The sequence below is a fragment of the Carassius auratus genome, chromosome 17, assembly GCF_003368295.1.
Source record: "Carassius auratus strain Wakin chromosome 17, ASM336829v1, whole genome shotgun sequence".
Taxonomy (NCBI): domain Eukaryota; kingdom Metazoa; phylum Chordata; class Actinopteri; order Cypriniformes; family Cyprinidae; genus Carassius; species Carassius auratus.
Window position 1 is genome coordinate 25226764 of NC_039259.1, and position 26236 is coordinate 25252999.

General features: G+C 37.2%; 1 protein-coding gene across 4 annotated transcripts; it reads right to left on the reverse strand.

The window, feature by feature from the left end:
• Positions 1-1449: 1449 nt before the first annotated feature.
• Positions 1450-18551, reverse strand: LOC113117728 (transcriptional-regulating factor 1). 4 transcript variants are annotated; one of them, XM_026286623.1, is made up of 15 exons: positions 18431-18551; positions 11389-12752; positions 11263-11309; positions 9954-10101; positions 9664-9861; positions 8268-8550; positions 8073-8127; positions 7349-7488; positions 6778-6881; positions 6624-6699; positions 5906-5994; positions 4962-5075; positions 4619-4717; positions 2054-2235; positions 1450-1957 (listed from the first exon to the last, which is right to left on the reverse strand). In XM_026286623.1, exons 2-15 carry the CDS (start codon positions 12586-12588, stop codon positions 1672-1674), a joined length of 3021 nt encoding a protein of 1006 aa, XP_026142408.1. In that variant the 5' UTR covers positions 12589-12752; positions 18431-18551; the 3' UTR covers positions 1450-1671. The 4 variants fall into 4 exon arrangements, with proteins under 4 accessions (XP_026142408.1, XP_026142409.1, XP_026142410.1 ...); XM_026286624.1 differs by lacking the exon at positions 18431-18551 and adding an exon at positions 15928-16197 and having other exon boundaries at positions 2054-2232; XM_026286625.1 differs by lacking the exon at positions 18431-18551 and adding an exon at positions 15928-16196 and having other exon boundaries at positions 9685-9861.
• Positions 18552-26236: the final 7685 nt, after the last annotated feature.

The following is a 26236-nucleotide window of genomic DNA, read 5'->3' on the forward strand; positions in this document are numbered from 1 at the left end:
AATGTATTTTATCTAGGGATCGTTAAAGGGATAGTTAACCCAAAAATATATAATTCTGTCCATAATTATTGCCCCTCATGTCGTTCCAAACTCGTAAGAGTTTTGTTCATCTTCAGAACACAAATTAAGATATTTTTTATGAAATCCGTGAGGTCTCAGACCCTCTGTAGACAGCAACACAACTGCATTGTTCCCATGTCCAGAAACATAACAAGTACATCGGTAAAATAGTCCATGTGACTTCAGGGGTTTCTACCGCTAATTCATGAAGCTACGAGAATACTTTTTGTGCGCAAAGAAAACAAAAATCAAAAAATAAACTAAAGAATTCTCATCCCGTCTACAGCGGTGTACCACCATTATAGGAAGAGTATTATGATGCATGGGCTTGCTTCCGCATGTGCGTGTTAGCGTAAGCAGTAGCACCACGTGCATGCATTGTCAGATTTTATCAAAAATATTTTGATTTGTTTTCCGAAGACTAATGAAGGTTTTATGGGTTTGGAACGGCATGAGGGTGAGTAATTAATGACAATATTTTCATTTTTGAGTGAACTATCCCTTTAACCAAACCTAACGTTCTGCCGAGGTTCTCTCAAAGTTTTATTAGAATGTTTGTTTGTTCAAACTTATGTGGTCTTTAACAATAGTTGCATCCCAAATGACGCACTTGTATACTATGCACTTATGCATCCAACTGTGTTGTAGTGGTGGAAACCTCACATTTCGATTCATATCCATTCTTGGCATCATTTATTTATTTATTTTTCATCTAATTTTGGTGTGCTCTAGACATCAAACGCACCAGTATTTTGATACAAAAACACACCAGTCAAAAAATCTGTGTTTCCTATAAACTATTAACTTTCTAATAAATCTAAAATATTTCCCATACATTTCCCATAATTTCAAAAAAGCTAGAATTAAGATAATATTTTAACACTTTCCCTCTCTAAAAAATATGACAGAATGTATTTGTTTTTCCACCTCCATCCTCATGTTATTATTTCTTTTTCGTTGGACGTTTGTCCAAGATTTTTTTTTTTTTACAACTGAATTTAAAAAAAGTAACATTCCCATAATGCTTGCTGGTAGCCATTGCCTTCTATAGTATGGAAAATACAATGGAATTTAATGAACTGTTTGATTACCAACATTCTTCAAAGTTTCTTCTTTTGTCTTCAACAGAAAAAAAGGAATTCATACAAATGTGGAACAAGATGAGGATGAGTAAATGATGACGTTTTCATTTTGGGTGAACTGTTGTCCCTTTAACGTTCTCACAACCATGAAAACAGGTTTTTATTCCTGGATGTTTTGAATGTCTATTGAACATCCAGAAGCAAAGTTTCATAACATTCAGAACACATTGTTAGCTGAGTAGAGTCACACCGCTTACGAAAAGCATTTTTCTAAAGTCGACTGCATTGTGAATATAATCTGTTGTGAATTTGAGTGTTTGATAATCACACAAACAAAGTGGTTTATTACAAAAGAAATAAGATACAAAACCAGATAATACATAATAGAAAATCAGTTTCAGATAAAACAAAGAACATTGCATACTTTTTACACAAATTGTGCCTTAGCCTTAGTTTCAATGTACATAAATCTGTGCTATTTACATGAAGGAGACATTTCTAGTCTACAAAGAATTTACTTATTCACCTTCTAACTTGGAATATAGTCCAGAGGACTCTGTAGGACAGGAAGTGTCTTCAGAGGACAATTGATTTCCTGCATTGACTCACTGCACATGTCATTTATGGATGTTTTCACGTCACATGTTAAAGAATGAATGTTCATGGGTGGTTTTAGTGGTGTAACGGGATGGGATTCAGGTGTCGCCATCACACGATCTTGCTCAGGAGCCCTGGACAGCTGCCACAACTGAATGTCCTCCTGCTGCCGGTGTGTCTTCATGTGGGCATTCCGACTTTTCACCTTTAAAAACACCCTATGAAACGAGACAATCGTGAATCAGACCGCAACCGCTGTGATTCATAACAGTATGAAGAATATGTTTCTGTGTTTGACTCAGGACGTGGCTTACTTTCCACACTCGTTGCAGGGAAAGACGACGGCTGAATCTGTGTCTCCGCTGGTGGTGCTGGAGGGAGAACTCCTCACAGAAGCCGAACCCAAAGGCAGGGTCAGCGTGGACGTTCTGCTTTCGGCCGGAGAGCTACAGAGCAGCCGGAGATTGGTCTGGGTCCACATTTCTTCTTTCATCTGCTGTGAGAAACATAGTCATATTTACCCAGAAACAAAAGGTTCCAAATCCATTTTTCCATAGGACAGCGGTTAATAAGTTGCAAAAATACCAAGGGAACACCCTAAATCTTAAAGGTGTCATATGATGCAATTTCAATTGTTCCTTTCTCTTTGGAGTGTTACAAGATCTTGGTGCATGAAGAAGATCTGTAAAGTTCCAAAGACTAAAGTCTCAAATCCAAAGAGATATTCTTTATAAAAGTTAAGAATCAACCAAGCTCTCCTGAAATGGTTCGTTCTAACACGCCCCCACACGTCTACATCACGATGTGGGAAGATCTGCATAACGCTGCCCAAATGTTCATGCGAAGAAAGAAAGCGTCACCTTTATTATCGCTGTTGCTGTCGCCTACATGTCATGGAGACGCTGTGTGCCTACTCTGTTTGGTCTTCGAAAAGAGGACATAAGTAATCAGGTATTAAGTTGTGTTTACAACACTGTTCCAGAACAGTTCACCCCAAATATTCAGATGTGTGCAGTGCATTTAACAGAGGATGAGGACAGGGCCAGTAGCCTACAGTGGTTCTCTGCACAAAGATTATTTCTATAAAGTTGGGTAATTCCAACTTTGCATGAACAGTCTGGCGCTTCTGACTCACAGTCTGTACGTGTGTTTACATACAGTATGTAAAGAATTTTCCACTGTAGATTAAAACACGAGTTTTGAGCAGTGTAGAGTAGTGCTTGTTGTTTGTCGTTTCTCAGATCGCAAATGCAGACATGGCTTTGTGTTTATGCGGCGTGATACGCAACACATAAAAAGACAGTGTAAGTCATTATAATCAGTAATCATGTCCCCACTAGATACAAAAAATGGCTAATTTATAATGGGTTTTGATGTTTTTGGTCTCAGCACTCCGGGACACGCGGCATCACACTACGGGCCGTAAAATTTCTGTCACATCCTTGAGGCATTCAGCCAATCACAACGCACTAGATAGCTGGCCAATCAGCATACACCTTGCTTTTCAGAACGGTGATCTTTGTAAAACTCCACACAATTCAGAACGGCCGGGCAGAGGAGAAATAAAAATGTACATTATGTGGAAAATAAAGTTTTTTGAACCTTTAACTGCATAAACACATTGCATTACACCAAATACACAAAATACTGTTATTTTTAGCAACGTCATATAACCCCTTTAACATCCATGCTACTCATGCACTGGTCTTCCGAAGCCATATGATAGTTGATCATATTGTAATTGTAAACCTAGAAGATTATCTGTTGGAACTGGTGCTTTTAACGTGTTTTTTATATGTTTTATATGGAGATTGACAGAAGTCGTTGTATGAAAAAGTACACTTTAGGAATACCTTCCAAATGTGTACTTGTTATTGAAATAATGTATTTTAAAAGGATACATTGGAGTGTTAACTAAATATAATGTTAACTTAATGGCATGCTTTTTACAATTACAATAAAAGAAAATTGATTATAGTTTAAATTAAATTAAATGCAATTAGTTGAAATTGGGAGTGTTTTTTGACACACTCAGGACTTAAGTTCATCTTTGTAATTGTTATAACTAATTCACTAGTTTTTAATATATGGTTCCTGACAAGCACTTACGGTAAATTAAAATATACTTAAATTTCAAGTTAAAAATTTTAACTTGAAATTTAAGTATATTTTAATTTATTAACTTTACATGTAATATAAATTACACACTAAAGTTGAAATTCTAATCAATTGAGAAAAACTATTAGAACATAATAATTTGTGATGTACTTTTAAGTAACTTTTAATTTGACATTATTGTAAACTGCACTTCTTAAAGTATGCTTAAGTGTGTTAAGAAACATAGTTATAAAAGTTTTCCTAAAAGTACACTCATGTGGTCTTTTATTTAATTTAGTACAGTTTTTTTTTTGTTAATATAAATATACTTAGAAAATTTTAAGTTCACTACAAGTGTACTACAAGTGTACATCCAGTACAAGTAAGCAGATTTGGAACAGCTTGAAGGTGAGTAAAAAATAAATAATAATACAACGTCATTTTGGATTATTATTGTCAAATCAGTATGTAAGGAGATTTGTTTTTTAGTTTGAATCCTATAACTGAATATCAGCTACTGTATATAGTAGCATAGTATCTTCTCCATTATTAGAAACATGTCACATTGGCTTTTGTAACATGTTTCTAATAATGAAGACATTGATAGGCTACAGATTACTACACAATCACATTCTCTAGATTAATATAGTACACATTTGACAAGACTGCAGAGGCAGTATAAAGCATATTTGAGAGAAAAGGTGTGGGCATACTAGTAAATGACAGGAAGTGGAGAAAGCACCTAGAGGTTTCAGTATGTACACCGGCTCACAGATACTCACTGAGTTTGACACTTCACAGACAAACACCGCACTGGAGTTTTCTGATATTTCATGCTCCCTGGTTTTGCTGTTGGCTTCTTTATTTGATTCTGCGTCTCCCTAATTCATGAAATATACAGGCAATGCATGAACAAATATTTGAAAGTCACTATATAATGTAATAATAAATCACAATAAAAATGCCTGAATGTCTTGCCATTAAATTAAAAGTCGTTTTTTTTTAAAAAAATGTTTTCTTTTCTAATGCAATTATTAATTGTGTAAATTGTCCAAATACTGGCAGGTGAAATCAGTGAAATAAGCTTTAGATGAGTTTGATCTGTAAAACTGTGCTGTAACTCACCCGCGGGTCTTGAACAGGTGTAGACAGAGCCGAACTGACTCTCGTACCCAAGCGCAAACGCTTTTTCCATGTGTAATAGTACTCGACACACTGAGACACTGACTTTGTCTTGACCTAAATAATAAAAGAACACATTCTCACAGTCACTACACCACAGGGGCGCAAATGAATGCTAACATATTAATGGAGAACAAAAGATTAAATGAATAAAAGGTTTCTGCAGGTCTTAAAAAGTCTAAATTCTTCCTTATACAAATTTTGACTTAAAATTCAAAGCAGAAAATCATCACCCAAATGCTACGGCAAAAAATAAATATGTTCCTCAATATTTGTTTTGTTTTCCTAGACAACTATCTAAACATCCTTAAATATAGAAACATTTACAATGTTAGAAATATTAGAAATGTAATAATTAAATGGGTTTATGCTTTAAAAAAGGACAAATATCCGTCTTTTATGTTTATTTTTTTAATGAAGCTGTTTTTTCTGATCCCACTGGCAGATTTTTGTTATTTTAATCATCAACTCGCTTTTTTTTTAATCTTGATATAAGAATCTTTTGCACTGGAAAACAAGATAATGATAGTTTTTTTGCTCTGTGATTAGTAAAAGCTATTTCCATATTCCAGTGGATTAGCAGAGCTATTCAAGATTTAAAGTATTTCTGGTTACTCTTTATTTTAAGGTGTCCTTGTTACAGTATAATTATACATTTTATTTCTGAGTAATATTAATTAATGGTTAGGGTTTGGCTTAGGGTCACATGCATGTACAGTAATAATGCATAATTAATTGTGTGTAATAACATGTAACAAGGACACCTTAAAATAAAGTTGTACAAAGTTCAACTTATTCCTTAAATAATCTTTACTTGGGCTTAAAAGTCTTAAACGTACCTTCATAAAACCTGCACAAACCTTTTAAGATTAACTGACGACAAATACCATTTTCTGGACGAGAAAGAAATCTTTGTGATGACTTAGAAGTGCTTTGTTCAGCTGGCGTTTTTCCTGAAGCGTCCATCTGTCTGATCCTAGTTGATGAGAAGAGCAGACGAAAAGCTGTAATGTGGTGCATTCAGTAATTCGAGTATTTAGGGCCAGATTTACGAAACAGGTCAAATTATAGCGTGAGAGCGCAAACCGAGCACCTATAGGAGTGGAAAGTTCTGCGGCTGACAGTACGCAGATTAAAGAACAAAGACAAGACACAGATCTGTTCTGTAATGACCAAATCAATCTACCAAGAACAGCTCAAAATAGTGTCTTTTTTGGAGCTGGAAACAATAGGACAAATACCAGTAAACTGACTTGTGCAAACCTTAGTAAATCATGTTGTGTGATTCATTTAGATACAGTACTTTCCTCCCATTAATTTTGGCTCTGAAAGAGAAACTCCCACAAATGCATATGCGATAAGATCAGCCACAAAAATGACTGTGTCCATATCCTTCCAGCGCTAACCTTTACTGCGCGTTTTTAGAAAATCCTGACAGTGTAGTTGTTTAATGCCAAAAGAGGGTTTGTGCAAAATCTGGCGCTTTATAGGTACTCTTTTATATATACTTCAATATTTCCTCAGGAAGGAATACTTGCATATAAGAATACCACAGTAAAAGAGAGACGAAAATAGTATTTTTTGATTGCACAAAATGTTACGCACCTGCATAATGATAGTCTGTTTTGGGGCTGGATGTGTTTCTCGGCGGCGTTGGCAGGAGAAGCTTTTCAAGAGTATTCTGGAACATGATAGTTATTTTAAGGCTTTTTATAGATCAACTTTAGTGTCAGGAAGCGATAATATGCAAAATACTAACCATAATATCTCCTCTGCACTCAAAAAGACAGTGCAGGACATATTCTGTGTTTGCTCCGCCGCCTGGTAGCACACTAGAGCAAGCCATTTTCAGAAGATTGTCCACTAGAAAGGGGGAAAAAGTCAACAGTAATCAGATATTGGTGGTTTCTTTTTCCTTCATGTGCACAAAAATAAATTAACCATTTAAAAATGGGTATTTTAGACTCTAAAAACCTGCACATCATATTAATGGGGCACATTTTTTTATTTTGTGTTGCATTGTTACTAGCCTGCACTGAAAACAAAATAGATTCAGAAATTGAAAAGAAATTGCACTCAGAACAGAACCTGCGAGTTACACGTTGAATTGAGGATGACATTTGTAAGTGGAAAGAATGAAATAGCATTTTCTTTCAAAATGTACTCAAGTAATTTTTCAAAAACCATATTTTCCAGTGTATAGTGAACTTAATTACTTGGCTGAAGAATGATTTTCTTTGCATCATACCTCCTGCATTATAAAATCACTGCATGTCTCCTATTGCTACATTTAACTCAATGTTATTTGTGTTGAATGTGATTTCAGCTACCTTTCTGCTGGTTATCAGGGGCATCCAGGTCTTGGGAGGGCGACCACAAAAGAACAGCATTATGGGAATCTTCCTCTGTGAGGGTTTGCCTCTTAATGTCTGGGATCTTTGCTTGAAATTCCTCGCCAACATTTATCCGGCTATAAAGAAATCAAGTCAGTTATTGATTATTAATTTGTTTTATATTTAAATATAATTTAATTATTGAATAAATCAAGCAGCAATTGACAGTTAAATGATGTGCAATAACATTGTTTTGCTGGTGTAGCTTTAAGGTGAAGAGTGTTATGTTTCGAAACACTTGTGAAAATGAAACCTTCAGATCATGTGGTTTTATTGAGAGGAAGTGTGATATTACTTTAGTGAATAAACTCACTTTTAAAAAATGAAACCAGAGGGAGGATGGTGTTTCAAAGCTTTTTCATTTGCTGGAAAAAATTTGGTTGTCTCCGAGAAACTGCATTCATTGGTAAAAGTATTGTGAGAACACAACATTTTTCAAATGCAAATGCAAACTTTCTCGGGAGAACAAAAGCATCCAAATATAAAATATTTTTCCATTTCATATTTTTTGCCAATAAACAACTACCTACATGATCAACACCCTAGCAACAGACCACAACACATCATGGGCACCATTAACATTTTCTTTAGAAAATCTAACACATAGTTTAATTAGTTTTTCCTAGTGACATATCTTTTGTAAACACATTAAAATGCTTACGGTGTTACATTAACCACTTTCTCCCTTGCAGTCTCACCAGAGTCATCCAAATCACCTGTTATAGACAAACATGGATAATGCATATTATAATTTGAAAAATACAGGTGCTTTAACAATGCATCTAAAATATTTCAGTAAAACAAGTCTTTAATCTTTGCTATTGTCATGCCAAGGACTTTGACTGCATTAACTAACCAGCCCCATCTGCAGCATATTCGACCACGCTGCTCTTGGCTCTTCCATTGATGGCGTTGAAGAGGCCTGATCCCGGGCGTACGGGGCTGAGCATGGGTGGAGGGGTGTACGGCACGTCGTCCCCAATGCTGCTCGCCGTCTTGAGCTGACTGCGGAAGAGCACTGCGCCTCTGGACTCCTGACCGGAGCTGGGCGAGGGAATCATCAACGGGACCAGACAGTGGCGGTACCTCTTTTTCACCTGCTTTTGTGCACATCCTCCATCTGAGACAGATCTCTTTATCTAGAATGTGTTATGTGGGGGGGGGGGGGGGTGAGGTTAACATTAAAATTGGTCAGAATTACATGAATCAGTTAAAGGGATAGTTCACCCAAAAATGAAAATGACAAAGCAAAGTTGGTAACCATCGGCTTTAAAATACTTTAAAAGTCATTGGCTATGGAGGGTGAGTAAATTATATTTTTTTTTTTGGTGAACTATCCCTTTAAGAAACACAAACTTAATATGTTCTCATAACTTCTATATCATCGAGTTGTTTTGTTAATGAGCCACAGAACATTTTAGCATGCTAAATGCTAAGTCTGCTCCAATTCTTCACCACAATGGTAACCTAATGTAATTGAAACGGTTCTAAATTCCAACATTCCAAATTCCAACTTTAAACTCTATCAAGACTCCTGTTGTCATTTTGTTCAGAAATACAAAAAATAATAGTCAATTTTAGCATTTTACTTTAACACTTGGTTTAAAGGTGTACTTGTTACACGTTACACCTTCTATTATAATAACAATAATTTATGCATAGTTATAAGCAAGTAAATCTAATCCAAACCCTGATCCTAAACCTAACAATATAGTAAGAACATATACTTAATGAATATTACTCAGAACTTAAATGTATGTATAATTACACTGTAACAAGGACACTTTAAAATAAGGTGTAACCCATTCTACTCTCTCCATTAAATCCTGTGCAAAGCAAACAGTTTCAGTTCGGCCAACATCAAAAACAATTATCAGATGTTTGATTGGTTCACATTCGCCCTACTTAACTCCTTTTTGAGGTTTGCATTAACTGAAAACAAAGAAATCACGTTTAGAAGAGAAATATAATTTTACTGTGTAGTTCACAAATAATATGGATCACATCGAATTGGACAGTCTTTATGTTCCCATTTTTCACTATTTGCAGTAGCAATTTTGTTTTGTTTTGTTTGTGAAGCACTTTTTAATTATGCATTTCCTATTAAACCTTGTAATTTTTTATCATAAAATACAGCATAAGAGTGAAGTTTTACATTTAAAAAATACTTTGAGCATCTGCAGTCTATAAATTCTTTCGAGCTTATAAATTTCTCAACAGGTTTTAAAAATAACTATATGCCAGAAACTCACACAGGAAGGGTGGTTTCGTACCGACAGGAGGGGTGACTGTGCACCAGTCTTAATTAAACCGCTCTGTTCCTCATTTTTCTGCTGGCACAGAAGGTTGAGCGGGAGTTTGGTTGGGGTCTGGTAGTCCTTGACAGGTACTGACACTGGTAAGATGATGGGGTTGCTTTGAGCAGCCTCAGACAGAATGTGCCCGTCTCTCTGTTAAAACCAAGAAAGAAATACCAAGCAATGGGGCAAATCAGCATGCACGTTTTCACAAACCACTGATGATCAAAATGACTGGTTCATACCATTTTGAGGGATGTGGGGTGTGTCCGCAGTCCTCCATGAGAGCGCATGTGACCATTCAGAGCCGGGAGACTTTTGAACTCCCTGTGACAAACAGTGCATCTCATCTTTGCATGAGATCCATCCTCTCTCGACAACTCTGGTTCTAATCTACAGAAATCCAGAATACTATATTATACATCAAGAATATGAGTGGAGCATTGAGTTTTTCGGGGTTGCCTTTGCTTGCATACTAGAGGACTAGTGATATTATATATTACACTAAAAACAATGGTGTAGAAACAGTTTTCACCCAGACACTGCTAGTAAATTTTACAAAAATAAAAACAAAAAGGCATCAAGTAGCACTAGTGAAATTTTGAGACAGAAATACTGAAATAGTATTTCCTTAAACATACTACACATGACCAAATAGTATTAATGGTTGTCACTACACCTAGTTTTTTATAAATCGAATACCAATTGTGTAACAAGACCTCAGCTTTCATAATTCTCAATATCACCAGATGGTGAATTAATAATAATCAACGAATTATAAATTAATAATGAATTATACAATTACTGTAGCACTTAAAGCCTTTATGCACAATGCATTATAAAAAGTTGTTTAAATGCATTAATTATGCCTTGTAATGCACATTTCAATGCATTAGGATCACATGAATAATTGTAACCATAGTTCCACGTTATAACACTTATCAATTCAATTGTTATACTGTTCATTTTAAATTTGGTCATTGGTAGTCTTAAATAAGATATAATGTATTACAATGCACATTATGAATAATTATAATACATTATACCCTTTAATAACACTTTATAATGCATTATATGTAAAGGCTTTAAGTAAAGTGTTACCACAAGTATACCCAACCTTTACATTTTCTTATATATTATATAAGAAATATTATATATATATATATAATATATATATATATATATATATATATATATATATATATATATATATATATATATATATATATATATATATATATATATATATTATGTTAATATACAGCTCTTTATATAAAGTAGGGTGTATATATATATATATATATATATATATATATATATATATCACATAGGGCTATGTATATAGCAAAATACTTGTTTATTTGCTGCAAAATTTAAACTATATTATCACCCAGCGCTAACCTGCTAAATGTGATAAGGCATTAATGGACTGACATTATCAACATTGACATCACAACTTTCTGTAAAGCTGCTTTGAAATGTGTATTTAGAACATGCTCTATTCAAATAAATTAGATTTTTCCTAAATGGATAGAAGTAGGGTTGGAGTCAAACCTGAAATGAGGTGAAATGGACTCCTCTTGAAAATCTGGTGAAGGAGCCTGCAAGGTATTCATGAGAAACCTTTAACTTAAATGCAAATGAGTCTATAATGAAGTAATAAAATAAAAAATACAGTACCTTTGACCACTGAGAAGCATGTGGAGTGGCATGATGAAAAATTTCTCCCATCATAGTCATCTGTGGAAGAGTTTTACAGACCCCTGAGCTCTTGTTTTGGTAGAGGTCTTCATTTCGGTGGGAGAAGTTGAAACCAGATTGATCTTCTTTGGGACTCGAGAACACTGGTGTGTTTGGTGAAGAGTGACGAACATCGCTAAACATGTTATTTTGCTTTGCAGGGATTGATTGGACGTGATCTTGTGCGAGGTAAGGATTGCCGGGTTGGGAAAGCGAACGCAGATGTTGTTGGTCTTGGTAATGGAAAATCTGCTGCTCCGGGACTTTGAAGTCTTGACGGTGGTCAAAGGTTGGCGATTGAGCAGGTTCTTGAGAATCCAGGTAAGTTTTGTGTGCAAACATCCCTCTTTGTTGTTGATTCAAGGCCATTGGATATGGCACTGGAGGGCTTTGATAACCATGCCAAGAGCTCTGTGGTTTTTGGAGGCTCCTGTTTACCTGCTCCATGTTGTTTAATTTCTGCTTGTGTTGCTGGTATCCATAGTGAAACTGTTGATGGTTTTGGTAAAGGCTGTGCATCGAGTTTTGGCTTTCTGATGGATGGAAGCCAGTCTGATCACATTGACCCTGAATGACCATTGGGTTAAAAACTGGAGACTCCAAAGGTTGCCTGTCCGATCCTTCTGGGAGACTTTGAGGCATGTGCAAAACCCCTGAAATGTGATTTTCTGGGTGCTTATCATTTGTCCTGTTGCTATCGTCAAAGAGAAGTTGAATGTTTTTAGTAGGGAAGGCCTTTGAGAACGAGTCCAGCCTTTGAGGATGAGAAATACTGCTGTTGTCTTTGCAGGTCATTGATGAGATGTTCTGACACGTGATGTTAAACGGATAGATTCGAGACGTCTCTGGTAGTTCTTCGTGAGAAGAAGATCCCCACGATGATGTCTTTCCAAACTGATTATATTCCCAAGTTCCGCCACTGTTTGGCATCTCAAGCAATGGAGAAAGTTCATGTCCTGGAGTGCCAGGAGATGATAGCGACTCATGGTTGAGTCGAGGAGACATTGGAGACGATTGGATCGAGTTTATGTTTGGTACACCATAGTGAGGTGCACCCAATGTGCTTGGGCTGTGCTGGAACAAATAGGTCCCGTTGGTGTGGTTTGTAAACTGATTCGTCTCGTACAAGTTTTCTGTCATCTTCAGAAAGATTCAAATGAAACTTCTCTATTGTTAAACTAATTGCTTGAGGCGACGTGGTTACATACTGGTTTGAATGGCACTATAAAAGAGTTGAATGCTTTTTCCATCATATGTTGTTTAGTCTCTCAAATTATTCGGCTGATTTCAAGAATAGGTTTTTCCTGTAAAAAGAGACAACAAGTTGTTAAACTTGGCTGAAAATGTACAAAGACAATCATTTTGGTCTTTTAGGAATAACCTACACAATTTAAACCTGTGTTAATATGTACGGTGTCATTCAAATGTTTGAGGTTGGTAAAAATATTTTAAAGAGAGAAATAGTTTTATCTAGCAAGGGTGCATTGAATTGATCAATTTTACGGTAAATTACAATAGAAAACGGTCATTTTAAATTCCAATAATATTTCATGAGATTACCTTTTATACTCGTTACGTGTTGGTGTGCAAGACAAAGCACACAAAGGAGTATAACAAATATTTCACAGGAGAGAATGGGCACAACCAAACACAAATCCAAATGATAGCAGACATAGGGGAACACAGACTTAAGTAATAGAAACTTAATTGGGAGAACTGAGCTAATTAATAAAAATTTTAAAGTCCATGGAAACAACCATGCAGGAGAACAGAAACACAGAAAACTAAACCAAAACGGATCACACATGTGACAGTTCGTAGGAGTCCAGGATGGAGCAGGAGTTTCAGGGCTGGGCGGGAGGTAATACTCCTCCAATCCAGTCTATTAAGTCCACTTTAAACAATCCATAAGTTCCTCATAATGTGGTCCAGTGACCAGTTGTAGACCCTTAGCGGTGGCAGTGTGGGCAGGGGCTTCCCCCCAAGCCCTCGATCTCCAGTAAAACTCCATCAGGAACGGACAATGTTGCCAGCTCACACACTTGGTCAGACGATGCTCGATGTTCCAGCTCTGTGTCAATGATCGGCTCAGTCGCAATGGGCTCAGACTCTCCGTCTGCAGTGGGCTCAGGCATTTTATGGTCTCTGGTTTGGGAATGGGACTGGAGATATCCTCCTCAGGGGGGCAGACAGTGAATGGTGATTTGTTATTCTCCAGCCCAAACTCCACGAAAGCGTACACGTATAGTGCATAAGGCACGTCAGATCGAAAAAGTCCCTGGTATGGCTCTCCAGCGAATGGTTCTGTTGCTCTGCTGGGATAGCCATTCCCGGAGAGAGGAAAAACAAAACAAGAAAGAAAGAAAAATGCCGCTAATCTTACTTAGTTGTTCTGCTATTCTGTTACAAAGGAACATAGGGGAACATAGACTTAAGTAATAGAAACTTGATTGGGAGAATTGAAACAGGTAAAGGCTAATTATATAAAAAACCATGGAAACAAACAAGCCAGGAGAACGGAAACACAGAAAACTAAACCAAAGACAGATCATACATGTGACAATACTGTATTTTTGATCAAATAAATGCAGCCTTGGTGAGCACAAAGACAATCATTTAAAAAATCTTACCAACCCCAAACCTTTAAGTGGAAATGTGTATTTTGTGTTCACTTTAAAATAAATTGTTCATAGTTTATTGCAATAAAAAAATCAAACACTTGTCAAAATCTAAGTCATGTGTAAGACTATTTTGTTCATTTTTCATACAGAAAGGAATGTCTTTAGCAAACTAATAATATCTTATTTTTCCACCCACAGCAGATACAGTAAATTCACACCATGACTCAGTCTGAGGCTTCCTCTCACATCTAGAATATGAAGTTTAGACACCATCTTATCACTTCCTGTCACATGGTCTGCCTATAACATAGGACGGCAGTTTGATCCTTATCTAAGTTCTTTGAAAGATGCTGCTGTCCTAAAAATCATTTTAATGTAGAAACTTCTCATAAATTCATCGCGATTGAATGAATCTCAAAGCAAAACTATGGTGTTTAAATACCTTAAAAAAGTACTTGCAGAAACATTTTTCACCTCTAAAGTATTACCAATCTGAGGTGTGTTTTCCAAAACAGCATGCAAAAATGCATGTGCTTTTACCCATGTGTGCTTTAGAAAGGCAAAGTATCGAGTGTGTTGTTTGAAAGAAAGAAGTCTGCAGACAGATCATTGGTTCACCTCTCTGAATCAGATTAACACAGCATCTCTGTGTCAAAGGCTCAAGTGCGCTCTGTGGTTTTGAAAGTTTCCATCTTCGCTTTACTCTGTTTAGTGAGTGTGTGAAGCCGTCAGACTCTGACCAGTGAGTGGAACAAGACAACTGTTAGACCTTTAGAAAAATAAACGTAAAAGCAATTCGTGTTTGTAGCGACAAACAAAGATCTGCACTATCTCTAAAAATGATGCTACTGAGGCACAACATCAACTCAACCCTCATCCGTTTTTTTAATGATTAGCTAATGAACCTTTGAGTTAATGCCAAGTATATTTACATTTGCATTTATTCATTTAGCAGAGGCTTTTGTCCAAAGTAGGATATTCACTTGCAAATGAAGGTTTTATTTTGAATTTCATTTCATTTTATTTATTTTTTAATTTATTTTTTTATCCCCTTTTTATTTATTAGAGTAGTTGCACCAGTTGATTCACTAATATCATCAAGTATAAAAAATAGTCTTTAGTTTTGAGTCCAGTTGGAATTTGTTCTCTGTCAAACTGGAATATATCACGATGAAGAAAATTCAACAGCAGTATCAAATTATTTTTATAGCTAAAAAGTGACATTTGCATAAAGCATAAAATTATGGGTGACTCTACACATTTATCCTGACATCTGCATTATTATTAATAGACTAAAATATGTATTGAACAACATCTTTATTGAGATATTTTCATATAAGAATACTTGCGTCACTTCATGTGCGTGCCTAGGCACAAATGAGATGACAAAAATCATATCTGTTTTTTTAACATATATGACTGTTATTTGTTCATTTCAACATTATTTGAGCAACATGTTGAGTTGCATCTCAACGGTTTCATTTATGAGCTATCTGAACTTTATCCACTCTTGAGGTAAACCCAGCTTACCTAGTGTTCATAACAGTAAAGTTGGCTATAAACAAAGCATGTGATGTGTTTTCAGTTACAACCATTTTTAGAAAATGCAGCTTACATATAAGGCTTAACAGAGACTCGTTACCATGTCAGTTGAGTTCTTTAGACAATATCAAGGCTTACGAAATCAATCCTGAACACCGCTGAGGTCAATGCATGCAACACTATATAGTCTGACAGTATGACTTATTAATTCAATTCGCTGTCTGTCTTTAAATTGGTCTTGACATCTTTTAAAGATGCACATGCTGCATGCATTTTTGTGATTGAAAGTGTGATGATGACAAATAGTAATGCTTACCTCTCATTTCTTTGTGTCCCGAAATGCACTTTTCTAGAAAAGTTTGCTTTCTCAAACTGACCCATCAAGATGCTCTGAATACTATGACGCTCTGGATATCATAACAAACATAGACGAGTCAAACTGAACTGCGGATAAAAAACAATAACTCAAAGGCACAGCAGAAGTAGGAAGTAAGTTCGGTTCATACTGCTGACTAAGGAATTACGCCTGTGTCCTCTCATAGCTACAGCAAGTGTCTAAAGGCCTGAGAGGGTTCAAGGAAGTTCAGGAAATATCATCTTTCTCTTTAAGCCGAGAGACTTCCGGGGTTTAACCACAAGCTATTTTCTCAACCTGCTATTATTTGTCTCATACATTCGTTAGCTGTAAAGTGAAAGAGGATAAAAAGAGAGTTTTTTCGGTGTCAAATTTTGCATAGAACTCTCAGATGTAATGACAGTCCATGATGACACTGTTGTAGTACGTTGTATATTGCACAGTGCGTCTAAACACATGTAAATGTAAATTATGGTTGCCTTATTCTTGTTTTAGCATGTATTGCCAGCTTGGCCACAATTCTTTGTTCACACATGTTAAGAAAGGTCACTGTTTCTGTGAATGTGTGCTGTGGTGAGTGCATACTAGCAGAGATTTGCTGCCATCAACAGTTTCATAGTGAATGAATGATATGAAGTGAATGTATGATGCGAGGTCATAGTCTCCTTTAAAGGAATAGTTCATGTAAAACTGAAGATTTGCTGAAATTAACTCACCCACAGGCTATCCAAGATGTAGATTAGTTTGTTTTTTCATGGGAACAAATTTAGAGAAATGTAGCATTCTATCACTTGCTCACCAGTGGATCCACTGCAGTGAATGGGTGCCGTCAGAATGAGAGTCATACACCATACCCGTCATCTCTCCCATTTTCTCCCATAGTTTACCATTCTATCCCGCCATCATCCCGTTTAAGTATTTTACCACGTTTCTCACATATTTTTAATCTTTCTATTGAAAGATTTTCAATCTGTTTTGTATGTTTGCTACATTCGCCTGTGGTAAAACTCCTGTAATTTGTATGGCCCAAACCTCATTATATGATCACGCCAACAAATTTGCAGGAAATGCATACTTCTCACACAATCAACACATACAAATTTCAACCAATTTGATCCCTAGACTTGGCAACCTACAACAGCGATGTTTACTGCGGGAAGGAAAGGATCACTGATGGACGCTAGGGGAAGACTGTGGTGGTGTTCCGCTGAAAAAAAAATATATATATACATGCAAATTGAGATATAGCTTACACTTGAAAAGGCTATGGTTTAATTGATTAAATATGAGCACTGCAAGTTGCAAAATCAGGTGCTGTGCTGCTTTGTTTACTGCGGTTACCTGGGAAATGGTCATATTCATGACAAAAAGAGAAAGAATGAAGAGAGAATGAATCTGCATTTTTTTTCATTAAGCCCTTCTGCTTTTTGTTTTAGTCCAAAGCCAAAAACAACCCTTAATTTTTCGCCAAAACACGCAAAAAAAAAAATAAAAAAATCTTAATTTAAAGAATTCTGTGTGCTTTAAATGTGAATACTGAATATAAAGTTTATTTTCGTTTTTTCTTATGTTTGTTCTTCCTTGTAGTCTGGTTGATGTCCAGAGAACAGAAGACTTGCTGTGCCATCTTCCTAATCTCCATATCAAACCACTAGGTTACAAATATACAATGCATACAAGTATAAAATCTTTAGATAAATACCCGCCACATCCATCTGTAACTGATCGCTAAAGCGATGTCACAGGAATCTTGCATGCATGGTCTTATTTATATCTGGTCAGAGACTTTTGTGTTATAAATAAAAGTGGCATTAACTAAAACAGGAACTGACTGTGTTTGCATGCATGATAGTTTTCCAGTATTAATCAGAATTAGGTCATTATATGGTTTTGTAAGCAACCCGTTTGCTATAATGTGTGAATTATGTATATGCAAACTAGGTCGCTGTTAAATTCACAATTAGTCATGTCCTTCAATGTTTTCAGTAAGATTTGAATTAAACATCAATTTATTGTGGAGCACCAAACCTTTTAAACTTCTTACCTAAGATTCCACAACTAAGCCTCATTAATTAAAACATTTGTCTTCAACTTCAAAATAATGAAACACTTTTTACTTGCAGTGGGGTTTTCATCATCAACATTTTATCTGATCATAAAGTTGCACCTGTTAACTGAAAACTTCAGTTTCCCATCTGCAGTTAAATACATAAACTACTGCAGTTTAGTGCAAATTAGAAGTTTAAAATAGGAAATATTCAATAATATTAAATTACAGGAAGGAATATAATTAGCAGAATTATTTCATAACACTCTAATCAGAGCAAATGTTATAAAATTATATTTTTATTAGCCTAAAGGATATTTAAATCAATAGACTCTCATAACCTGCTTCCATTTTTGACCATTAAATATAGTGTTTGAGGTTTAGAAAAAAAATGCTGTAGAAAGGAAAAGTACTTACCTTTTTAGAAAGTGAAAGGAGAGATGATGAAGCTCTGAATAAAATTCATGCTTCATCTTTCAGGTGAAGGATCCAATGATCACATGACACATACACACACACACTCACACACACACACACACATGCTGCCATCAGCTCTAAAAACTTTTTTTGTTTCCAAATAGCAGCTCAGTTTCCAAGTACTAAATCCACATGCAACATTTTAATTCGCGAAGAGATCTTCAGTGAACGTCAGCAGTGCCCTCTGCTGTAAAACACACTTCCGTATCGACATCCTCTAAACACAGTTTCACTATGACACATTGACACTTTTTCTGATCAAAACCACCTAATTTTAACATAAGAGTTTATTTGTTTGTTTTTACTTTATACAAAAGAAGTGTTGTTGTTGTTATTTACATTTTGAGCTAAATAATAATAATAACAGAGTAAATCCATATAATAAAATATATTATTATTATGCTCATTATATAAGTTCTAATACAAAAAAAATTATAATAAAAATTGTATTATAAAATATAAGGTAACAGAATTTTTAAAATCATACTTTTTATTATGTTTATTTTTTGTTTTGTGCAAGAACTGTATAAAATATGTTCATTGAAGAAATTAATATAATAAACCCATGTTTGAGGACATTCCTGAAGCAAAATATTCTTAAAATTATAGTGAACTGATAAAAACAACAACTTCTTATGAAATTCATGGCAGAAAATACCATCACAATTATATTAAAATATTAAAAACCAACTTTTGAGGACGTTCGTGAATAAAAATATTTTTACAATTATAGTAAAATTATGAAAACTAACTTTTGATGTCATTCATGAGGAAAACATATCCTCACAATTATAGTAAAAGTAAAAAAAAAAAACTTTTGAGGACATTCATGAAGAAAAATATTCTCACAACATCTTTTGACATTCATGACAGAAAATACCATCATAATTATATTAAAATATTAAAAACCAACTTTTGAGGACATTTGTATGAAAAAAATATCCTCACAAATATAGTAAAATGTTGAAGATCAACTTTTTGAGGACAATATGTCCTTAAAAATAGTAAAATGTCAAAAAAACTGCTTATGAGGACATTCATAATGGAAAAATTGTTATGATCCAGATGGGGATCGAACTCAGGTATGTATTGTGTATAACCTTGGCACTAACCACTACTCCACTGAAGCAGGTATCCCAAATGCAGAGGAAATAACCAAGAGGCTCAGAGTCTGACTCCTAAAGATCTTTACTCAAAACAAAACAAAAAACTCTGTCCTTAAATGTCAGACAAGAGAGAAATCCAAAGCAACACTCAACAGAAGACAGCTAATTCTCTAACCAAAAATCCTTGGCAGCATCAAACTCAAAAAGACTTTAGGACTGAACAAGAACAATAGTCAGTGAGGCATTTAAATAGGGTGTGCAATTAGCAAAGAATCAATACAGGTGTGCTACAAGTCTCTAATAAAGAGGTGATCTGGGGTTGAAAGTACGCCATCCAGTGGTGAAACCAGGCAGAACATTACAGAACCCCCTCTTTTAGGAACGGCTCCTGACGTTCCCAACAGCTGGGGTCGGGTGGAGCCGAATGAAGTCCTTAATAAGACTCTTGTCCAGTATGTGGCGAGCAGGGACCCAAGACCGCTCCTCTGGCCCAAATCCCTCCCAGTCCACAAGGTATTGACGTCTTCCACGAACCAGCCGAGAGTCCAGTAGCCGCCGGACAGTGTATGCCGGCTGGCCATCGATGATGCATGGTGCTGGGGGTGGCCTGGTGGCAGGAAACAGAGGGCTGTATTTAACAGGCTTTAAACGTGAAACATGAAAGGTGGGATGAACACGTAAGGACTTGGGTAGCAGAAGACGGTAGGAAACAGGATTTACTTTCCTTATAACCTTGAATGGTCCTATGAACCTTGGAGCCAATTTTTTTGACTCCACTTTGAGGGGAAGGTCCTTGCTTGAAAGCCAGACTTTCTGCCCTGGACGCAGAATTGGTGCTGGTCTGCGCCGACGGTTGGCCCGTTGCTGTTGTAGCCGTGAAGTCTTAAGAAGCGCAGCCCGGGCCCTCCTCCATACCCTGCGACAGCGTTGAACCAGATGTTGGGCAGCTGGGACTCCAACCTCAGACTCCTGCTCAGAAAACAGAGGAGGTTGAAACCCATATTGACACTCAAAAGGTGACATACCCGTTGAGGAATGGCGAAGAGTATTGTGTGCGAATTCCGCCCAAATTAGGTGTTTACTCCAGGACGTTGGGTTGGATGAGACCAGGCATCTCAAAGTTGTCTCAATTTGTTGATTAGTTCGTTCAGTCTGTCCATTAGACTGGGGATGAAACCCTGATGACAGACTGGCTGTAGCTCCAATCAGCTGGCAGAAGGCCTTCCAGAACCTGGAAGCAAACTGGGGACCACGGTCTGATACAACATCTTGGGGAAAACCATGCAACCTAAACACATGCTGCAAAACAATCTCAGCAGTTTGTGGAGCTGAAGGAAGTTTTGGGAGTGGTACAAGGTGGCAAGCCTTTGAAAATCTATCCACCACTACCAGGATCACTTTGTTACCTTGTGAAGGTGGTAGGCCAGTTACAAAGTCCATAGAAATATGTGACCATGGCCGAGCAGGAACAGGGAGGGGTAGCAGGAGACCTTGTGGGCGGGATCTGGAATCCTTATGCTGAGCACAAATTGAGCAGGCAGCCACATAGGCTCTGATGTCTTCAGCCATCCTAGGCCACCAGAAACGTCTGCCAATGAACTCTAGGGTCCTACTAGATCCTGGGTGGCATGTAATTGATGAGGAGTGTCCCCACTGCAAAACATCAGACCGCACTGCTTTAGGTACAAATAGACGGCCTGGAGGTCCATTACCTGGGTCAGCCTCCTGCTGCTGTGCCTCTCTGACGATGGACTCTATTCCCCATCTGACTGGTGCCACAATCTTGGAGGGGGGAATGATCTTTACAGGGCTTGAGGTCATGTTGGGTGGGTCAAACTGCCTGGAAAGAGCATCAGGCTTTTGATTCTTTGATCCTGGTCGATAGGAGAGAACAAAATCAAAGCGGTTAAAGAATAAAGCCCATCGGGCCTGGCGAGAGTTAAGTCTCTTGGCTTCTTGGATATAGGCTAGATTCTTGTGATCGGTCCATACTACAAAGCAGTGTTTGGCTCCCTCCAACCAGTGCCTCCATTCCTCCAGTGCTAGTTTGACAGCTAACAACTCCCTGTTACCAATATCATAATTTCTTTCCGCAGATGAGAGCTTGTGTGAAAAGAAAGCACATGGATGTAACCTGTTGTCTTTTATGGCTCGCTGGGAAAGTACAGCTCCTACTCCTATCTCTGAAGCGTCCACCTCCACTATGAAGGGTAACTCAGGGTCTGGAATGGTAAGTATGGGTGCTGAGGTGAATCGGTCTTTAAGTTTGCAGAAAGCCTTTTCAGCCTCATCTGTCCACTGAAAACCCTTAACACTCTTCCTAGTTAGAGCCGTAAGTGGAGCAGCAATTGCACTGAAATTTCGAATGAACTTTCGATAGAAATTGGAAAAGCCAAGAAAACGTTGTACCTGCTTGGCGGAGGTGGGCTGAGGCCAATCTCTAACTGCTTGGGTCTTTGCAGGGTCCATCTGGATATGACCTTTAGACACAATGAAACCCAAAAAGGAAACCTTTTGAACATGAAACTCACTCTTCTCCAGTTTGACAAAGAGATGGTTTCTCAGGAGTTGCTGAAGGACCAGGCGAACATGCTGCACGTGTTCCTGTGGGTTCTTGGAAAAGATAAGAATGTCATCCAAGTATACAAATACAAATCTGTTTAGCATGTCTCTTAGCACATCATTAATCAATGTCTGAAATACCGCAGGAGCATTTACCAAACCAAAAGGCATAACTTGATACTCATAATGGCCAGTGGGTGTATTAAAAGCAGTCTTCCATTCATCACCAGTACGGATGCGGACCAGATGATATGCGTTGCGAAGGTCCAGTTTAGTAAATATAGTAGCCCCCTGGAGTAACTCAAAGGCAGTAGACATCAATGGAAGAGGATAACGGTTCTTTATGGTAATCTTATTAAGGCCCCTGTAATCTATACAAGGTCGGAGACCACCATCCTTCTTAGCAACAAAAAAGAAACCAGCTCCAGCTGGTGATGTTGAAGAGCGAATAAAGCCAGATGCCAGAGACTCCTGTATGTAATCCTCCATGGCCTTTCTCTCTGGTGCCGAAAGGGAAAACAATCTTCCTCTAGGGGGGCACGTACCAGGCAACAAGTCTATGGAACAATCGTACGGTCTGTGAGGTGGCAAAGACAAAGCCTTCTTTTTACTGAATACCTCTAACAGGTCTGCATAGTCTAGGGGAACACATGAAAACTCTGGAGAAGTCCTTGGTAACTGTAGAGCAGACATTAACCGGCTGGGGGTAGCCTGAAGTAACTCGGGAGAAACAGAAATTCCAAGAGATGAGGCAGAGAGACACTTATCACAGTCAGACCCCCATTTGAGAATGTTACTGGAGGGCCAGTCTATCTGGGGATTATGAAGGACTAGCCAAGGGAACCCCAGGATTAAAGGGAATTCGGGTGACTTGATTACATAAAACTGTATAGTTTCTAGGTGACCCCCAATCCGGAGATATAAAGGAATAGAGCGCAGACTCACCTGTCCAGACCCCAGAGGCCTCCCATCCAGTGCAGTGATAGTCAGGGGGTCATCAAGGTTGGTGAGAGGTACTTTAAGACGTTTGGCGACTTCCAAATCCATAAAGTTACCAGCTGCCCCAGAGTCTATGAATGCCTTTAGAGGATGTAACTGATCTTTCCATAAAAGATGAGTATTCAAGAGAGCCCCAGAAGAAATTGAGTGGGGAGAGGTTGCTTTTCTCGTCACAGTCCTCCCTTCCCTGGACGAGAGTTGGCTTTTCCCGAGAGAATTGGGCAGGAAGCTCGAAAATGGCCAGACTCACCACAATACAGGCAGCACCTCTCTTTCATCCTGCGGTCCCGCTCGGAACGGGTGAGCCGTGACCGGCCCAACTGCATTGGTTCCTCAGTGCATGTTACATACGTGGCAGGGAGGTCAGGAGTCATGAGGGGTGCCAAGGATCTTTGACTGGGGACATTTCTAGAAGTTTCAGTGCGCTCTCTACGCCTCTCTCTAAGGCGATTGTCCAGTCTAATGGCCATATCAATCAGGGATTCTAGGTCTGTCACAGGGTCCCGGGCTGCCAATTCGTCCTTAATATCATCAGCCAGCGCCCGAGTGAATGCCACAGTAAGTGCCTCTTGGTTCCAGCCACTCTCCATAGCTAGAGTTCGAAATTCCACAGCTAGTTCAGCAACACTTTGAGAACCCTGGGTCAACTGAAGTAGGCGGCTAGCAGCCTCACGTCCACACACAGGATGATCAAACACTCGCCTCATCTCCTCCATAAAGCGCCTGTAATCTGAACAAACTACTGGTTGTGGAGACTGCTCCCACAAGGCAGTTGCCCAGGCAAGGGCTTTCCCAGATAAAAGAGTAATAATATAAGCCACTTTACTACGTGCTGTTGGGAATCTATTAGGCTGCAATTCAAAGTTCAAAGAGCACTGGGTGAGGAAGCCCTTACATCTGCCGGGGCTTCCATCATACCTTTCAGGATGAGGAAGGTGGACATCTGAACCTTGCACTGCAGTGATAGGAGGTGCTGGTGGGACCTGGGGTTGAGACTCAGCCTCCTGCTGTGGGTTTGAAAGAGACTGAAGATGATGTAGGATTTCCGTGATTGCCTGACCCAGCTTTGAAACTGCCACCTCTTGTTGTGCAAGTACTTGTTCATGTCGTTCCATGGTGGCTGCCTGGCTTGAAACAGCAGCAAGGATGCGCTCTGCATTGGATAAAGGTTGGTTCTCCTCTGCTGGGCTTGTATCCATGGTTCAGTCCTACTGTTATGATCCAGATGGGGATCGAACTCAGGTATGTATTGTGTATAACCTTGGCACTAACCACTACTCCACTGAAGCAGGTATCCCAAATGCAGAGGAAATAACCAAGAGGCTCAGAGTCTGACTCCTAAAGATCTTTACTCAAAACAAAACAAAAAACTCTGTCCTTAAATGTCAGACAAGAGAGAAATCCAAAGCAACACTCAACAGAAGACAGCTAATTCTCTAACCAAAAATCCTTGGCAGCATCAAACTCAAAAAGACTTTAGGACTGAACAAGAACAATAGTCAGTGAGGCATTTAAATAGGGTGTGCAATTAGCAAAGAATCAATACAGGTGTGCTACAAGTCTCTAATAAAGAGGTGATCTGGGGTTGAAAGTACGCCATCCAGTGGTGAAACCAGGCAGAACATTACAAAAATATCACAATAATAGTAAAATGTTGAAGACCAACTTTTGAAGACAGAATATGCTTAAAAATATAGTAAAATGTCAAAAAACTGCTTTTGAGGACATTAATAATGGAAAAATATCATCGCAATTATAGTAAAATGTTGATGACCAATTTTTGAGGACATTCATAATGGGAAAATATCCTCACAATTATGGTAAAATGTTGAAGACCAACTTTTGAGGACAAAATATACTTAAAAATATAGTGCAATTTCAAAAAATTGCTTTTGAGGACATTAATAATGGAAAAATATCATCACAATTATGGTAAAATGTTGATGTCCAACTTTTAAGGACATTCATAATAGGAAAATATCATCACAATTATAGTAAAACGTTGATGACCAACTTTTGAGGACAAAATATACTTAAAAATATAGTTAAATTAAAAAAAAACTACTTTTGAGAACATTAATAATGGGAAAATATCATCACAATTATAGTAAAATGTTGATGACCAACTTTTGAGGACATTCATAATGGGAAAATATCATCACAATTATAGTAAAATGTTGAAGACCAACTTTTGAGGACAAAATATCATTAAAATTATAGTAAAATGTTAAACAACTGCTTTTGGGGTCATTAATAGAATCAGAATCAGAATCAGAAAGAGCTTTATTGCCAAGTATGCTTACGCATACAAGGAATTTGTTTTAGTGACATAAGCTTCCAGTACACAGAGACAACAACACACAGACAAAAAACAAAAACAAAAAAAATGTACTAATTGGCAAATAAATAAGTGTATAAACAACTGTGGAAAATATCATCACAATTATAGTAAAATGTTGATGACCAACTTTTGAGGACAAAATATACTTAAAAATATAGTTAAATTTTAAAAAAACTGCTTTTGAGGACATTAATAATGGAAAAATATCATCACAATTATAGTAAAATGTTGATGACCAACTTTTGAGGACATTCATAATGGGAAAATATCATCACAATTATAGTAAAATTTTGAAGACCAACTTTTGAGGACAAAATATCATTAAAATTATAGTAAAATGTTAAACAACTGCTTTTGGGGTCATTAATAATGGAAAAATATCATCACAATTATAGTAAAAAGTTGATGACCAACTTTTGAGGACATTCATAATGGGAAAATATAGTCACAATTATAGTAAAATGTTGATGACCAACTTTTGAAGACAAAATATGCTTAAAAATATAGTAAAATAAAAAAAAATCAGCTTTTGAGGACATTAATAATGGAACATATCATCACAATTATAGTAAAATGTTCATGACCAACTTTTGAGGACAACATATCCTTAAAAATATAGTAAAATAAAAAAATCAGCTTTTGAGGACATTGATAATGGAAAAATATCATAACAATTATAGTAAAATGTTGATGACCAACTTTTGAGGACATTCATAATGGGAAAATATCATCACAATT

Excerpts from the sequence above, each read along its gene's own strand:
- LOC113117728 (XM_026286623.1), bottom strand. The coding sequence starts at position 12,588 with ATGACAGAAAACTTGTACGAGACGAATCAGTTTACAAACCACACCAAC. Across the intron at positions 10,102-11,262 it reads TCCATTTCACCTCATTTCAG|ATTAGAACCAGAGTTGTCGA; the intron begins GTTTGACTCCAA and ends GGATTTCTGTAG. Across the intron at positions 1,958-2,053 it reads CCCTGCAACGAGTGTGGAAA|GGTGTTTTTAAAGGTGAAAA; the intron begins GTAAGCCACGTC and ends CTCGTTTCATAG.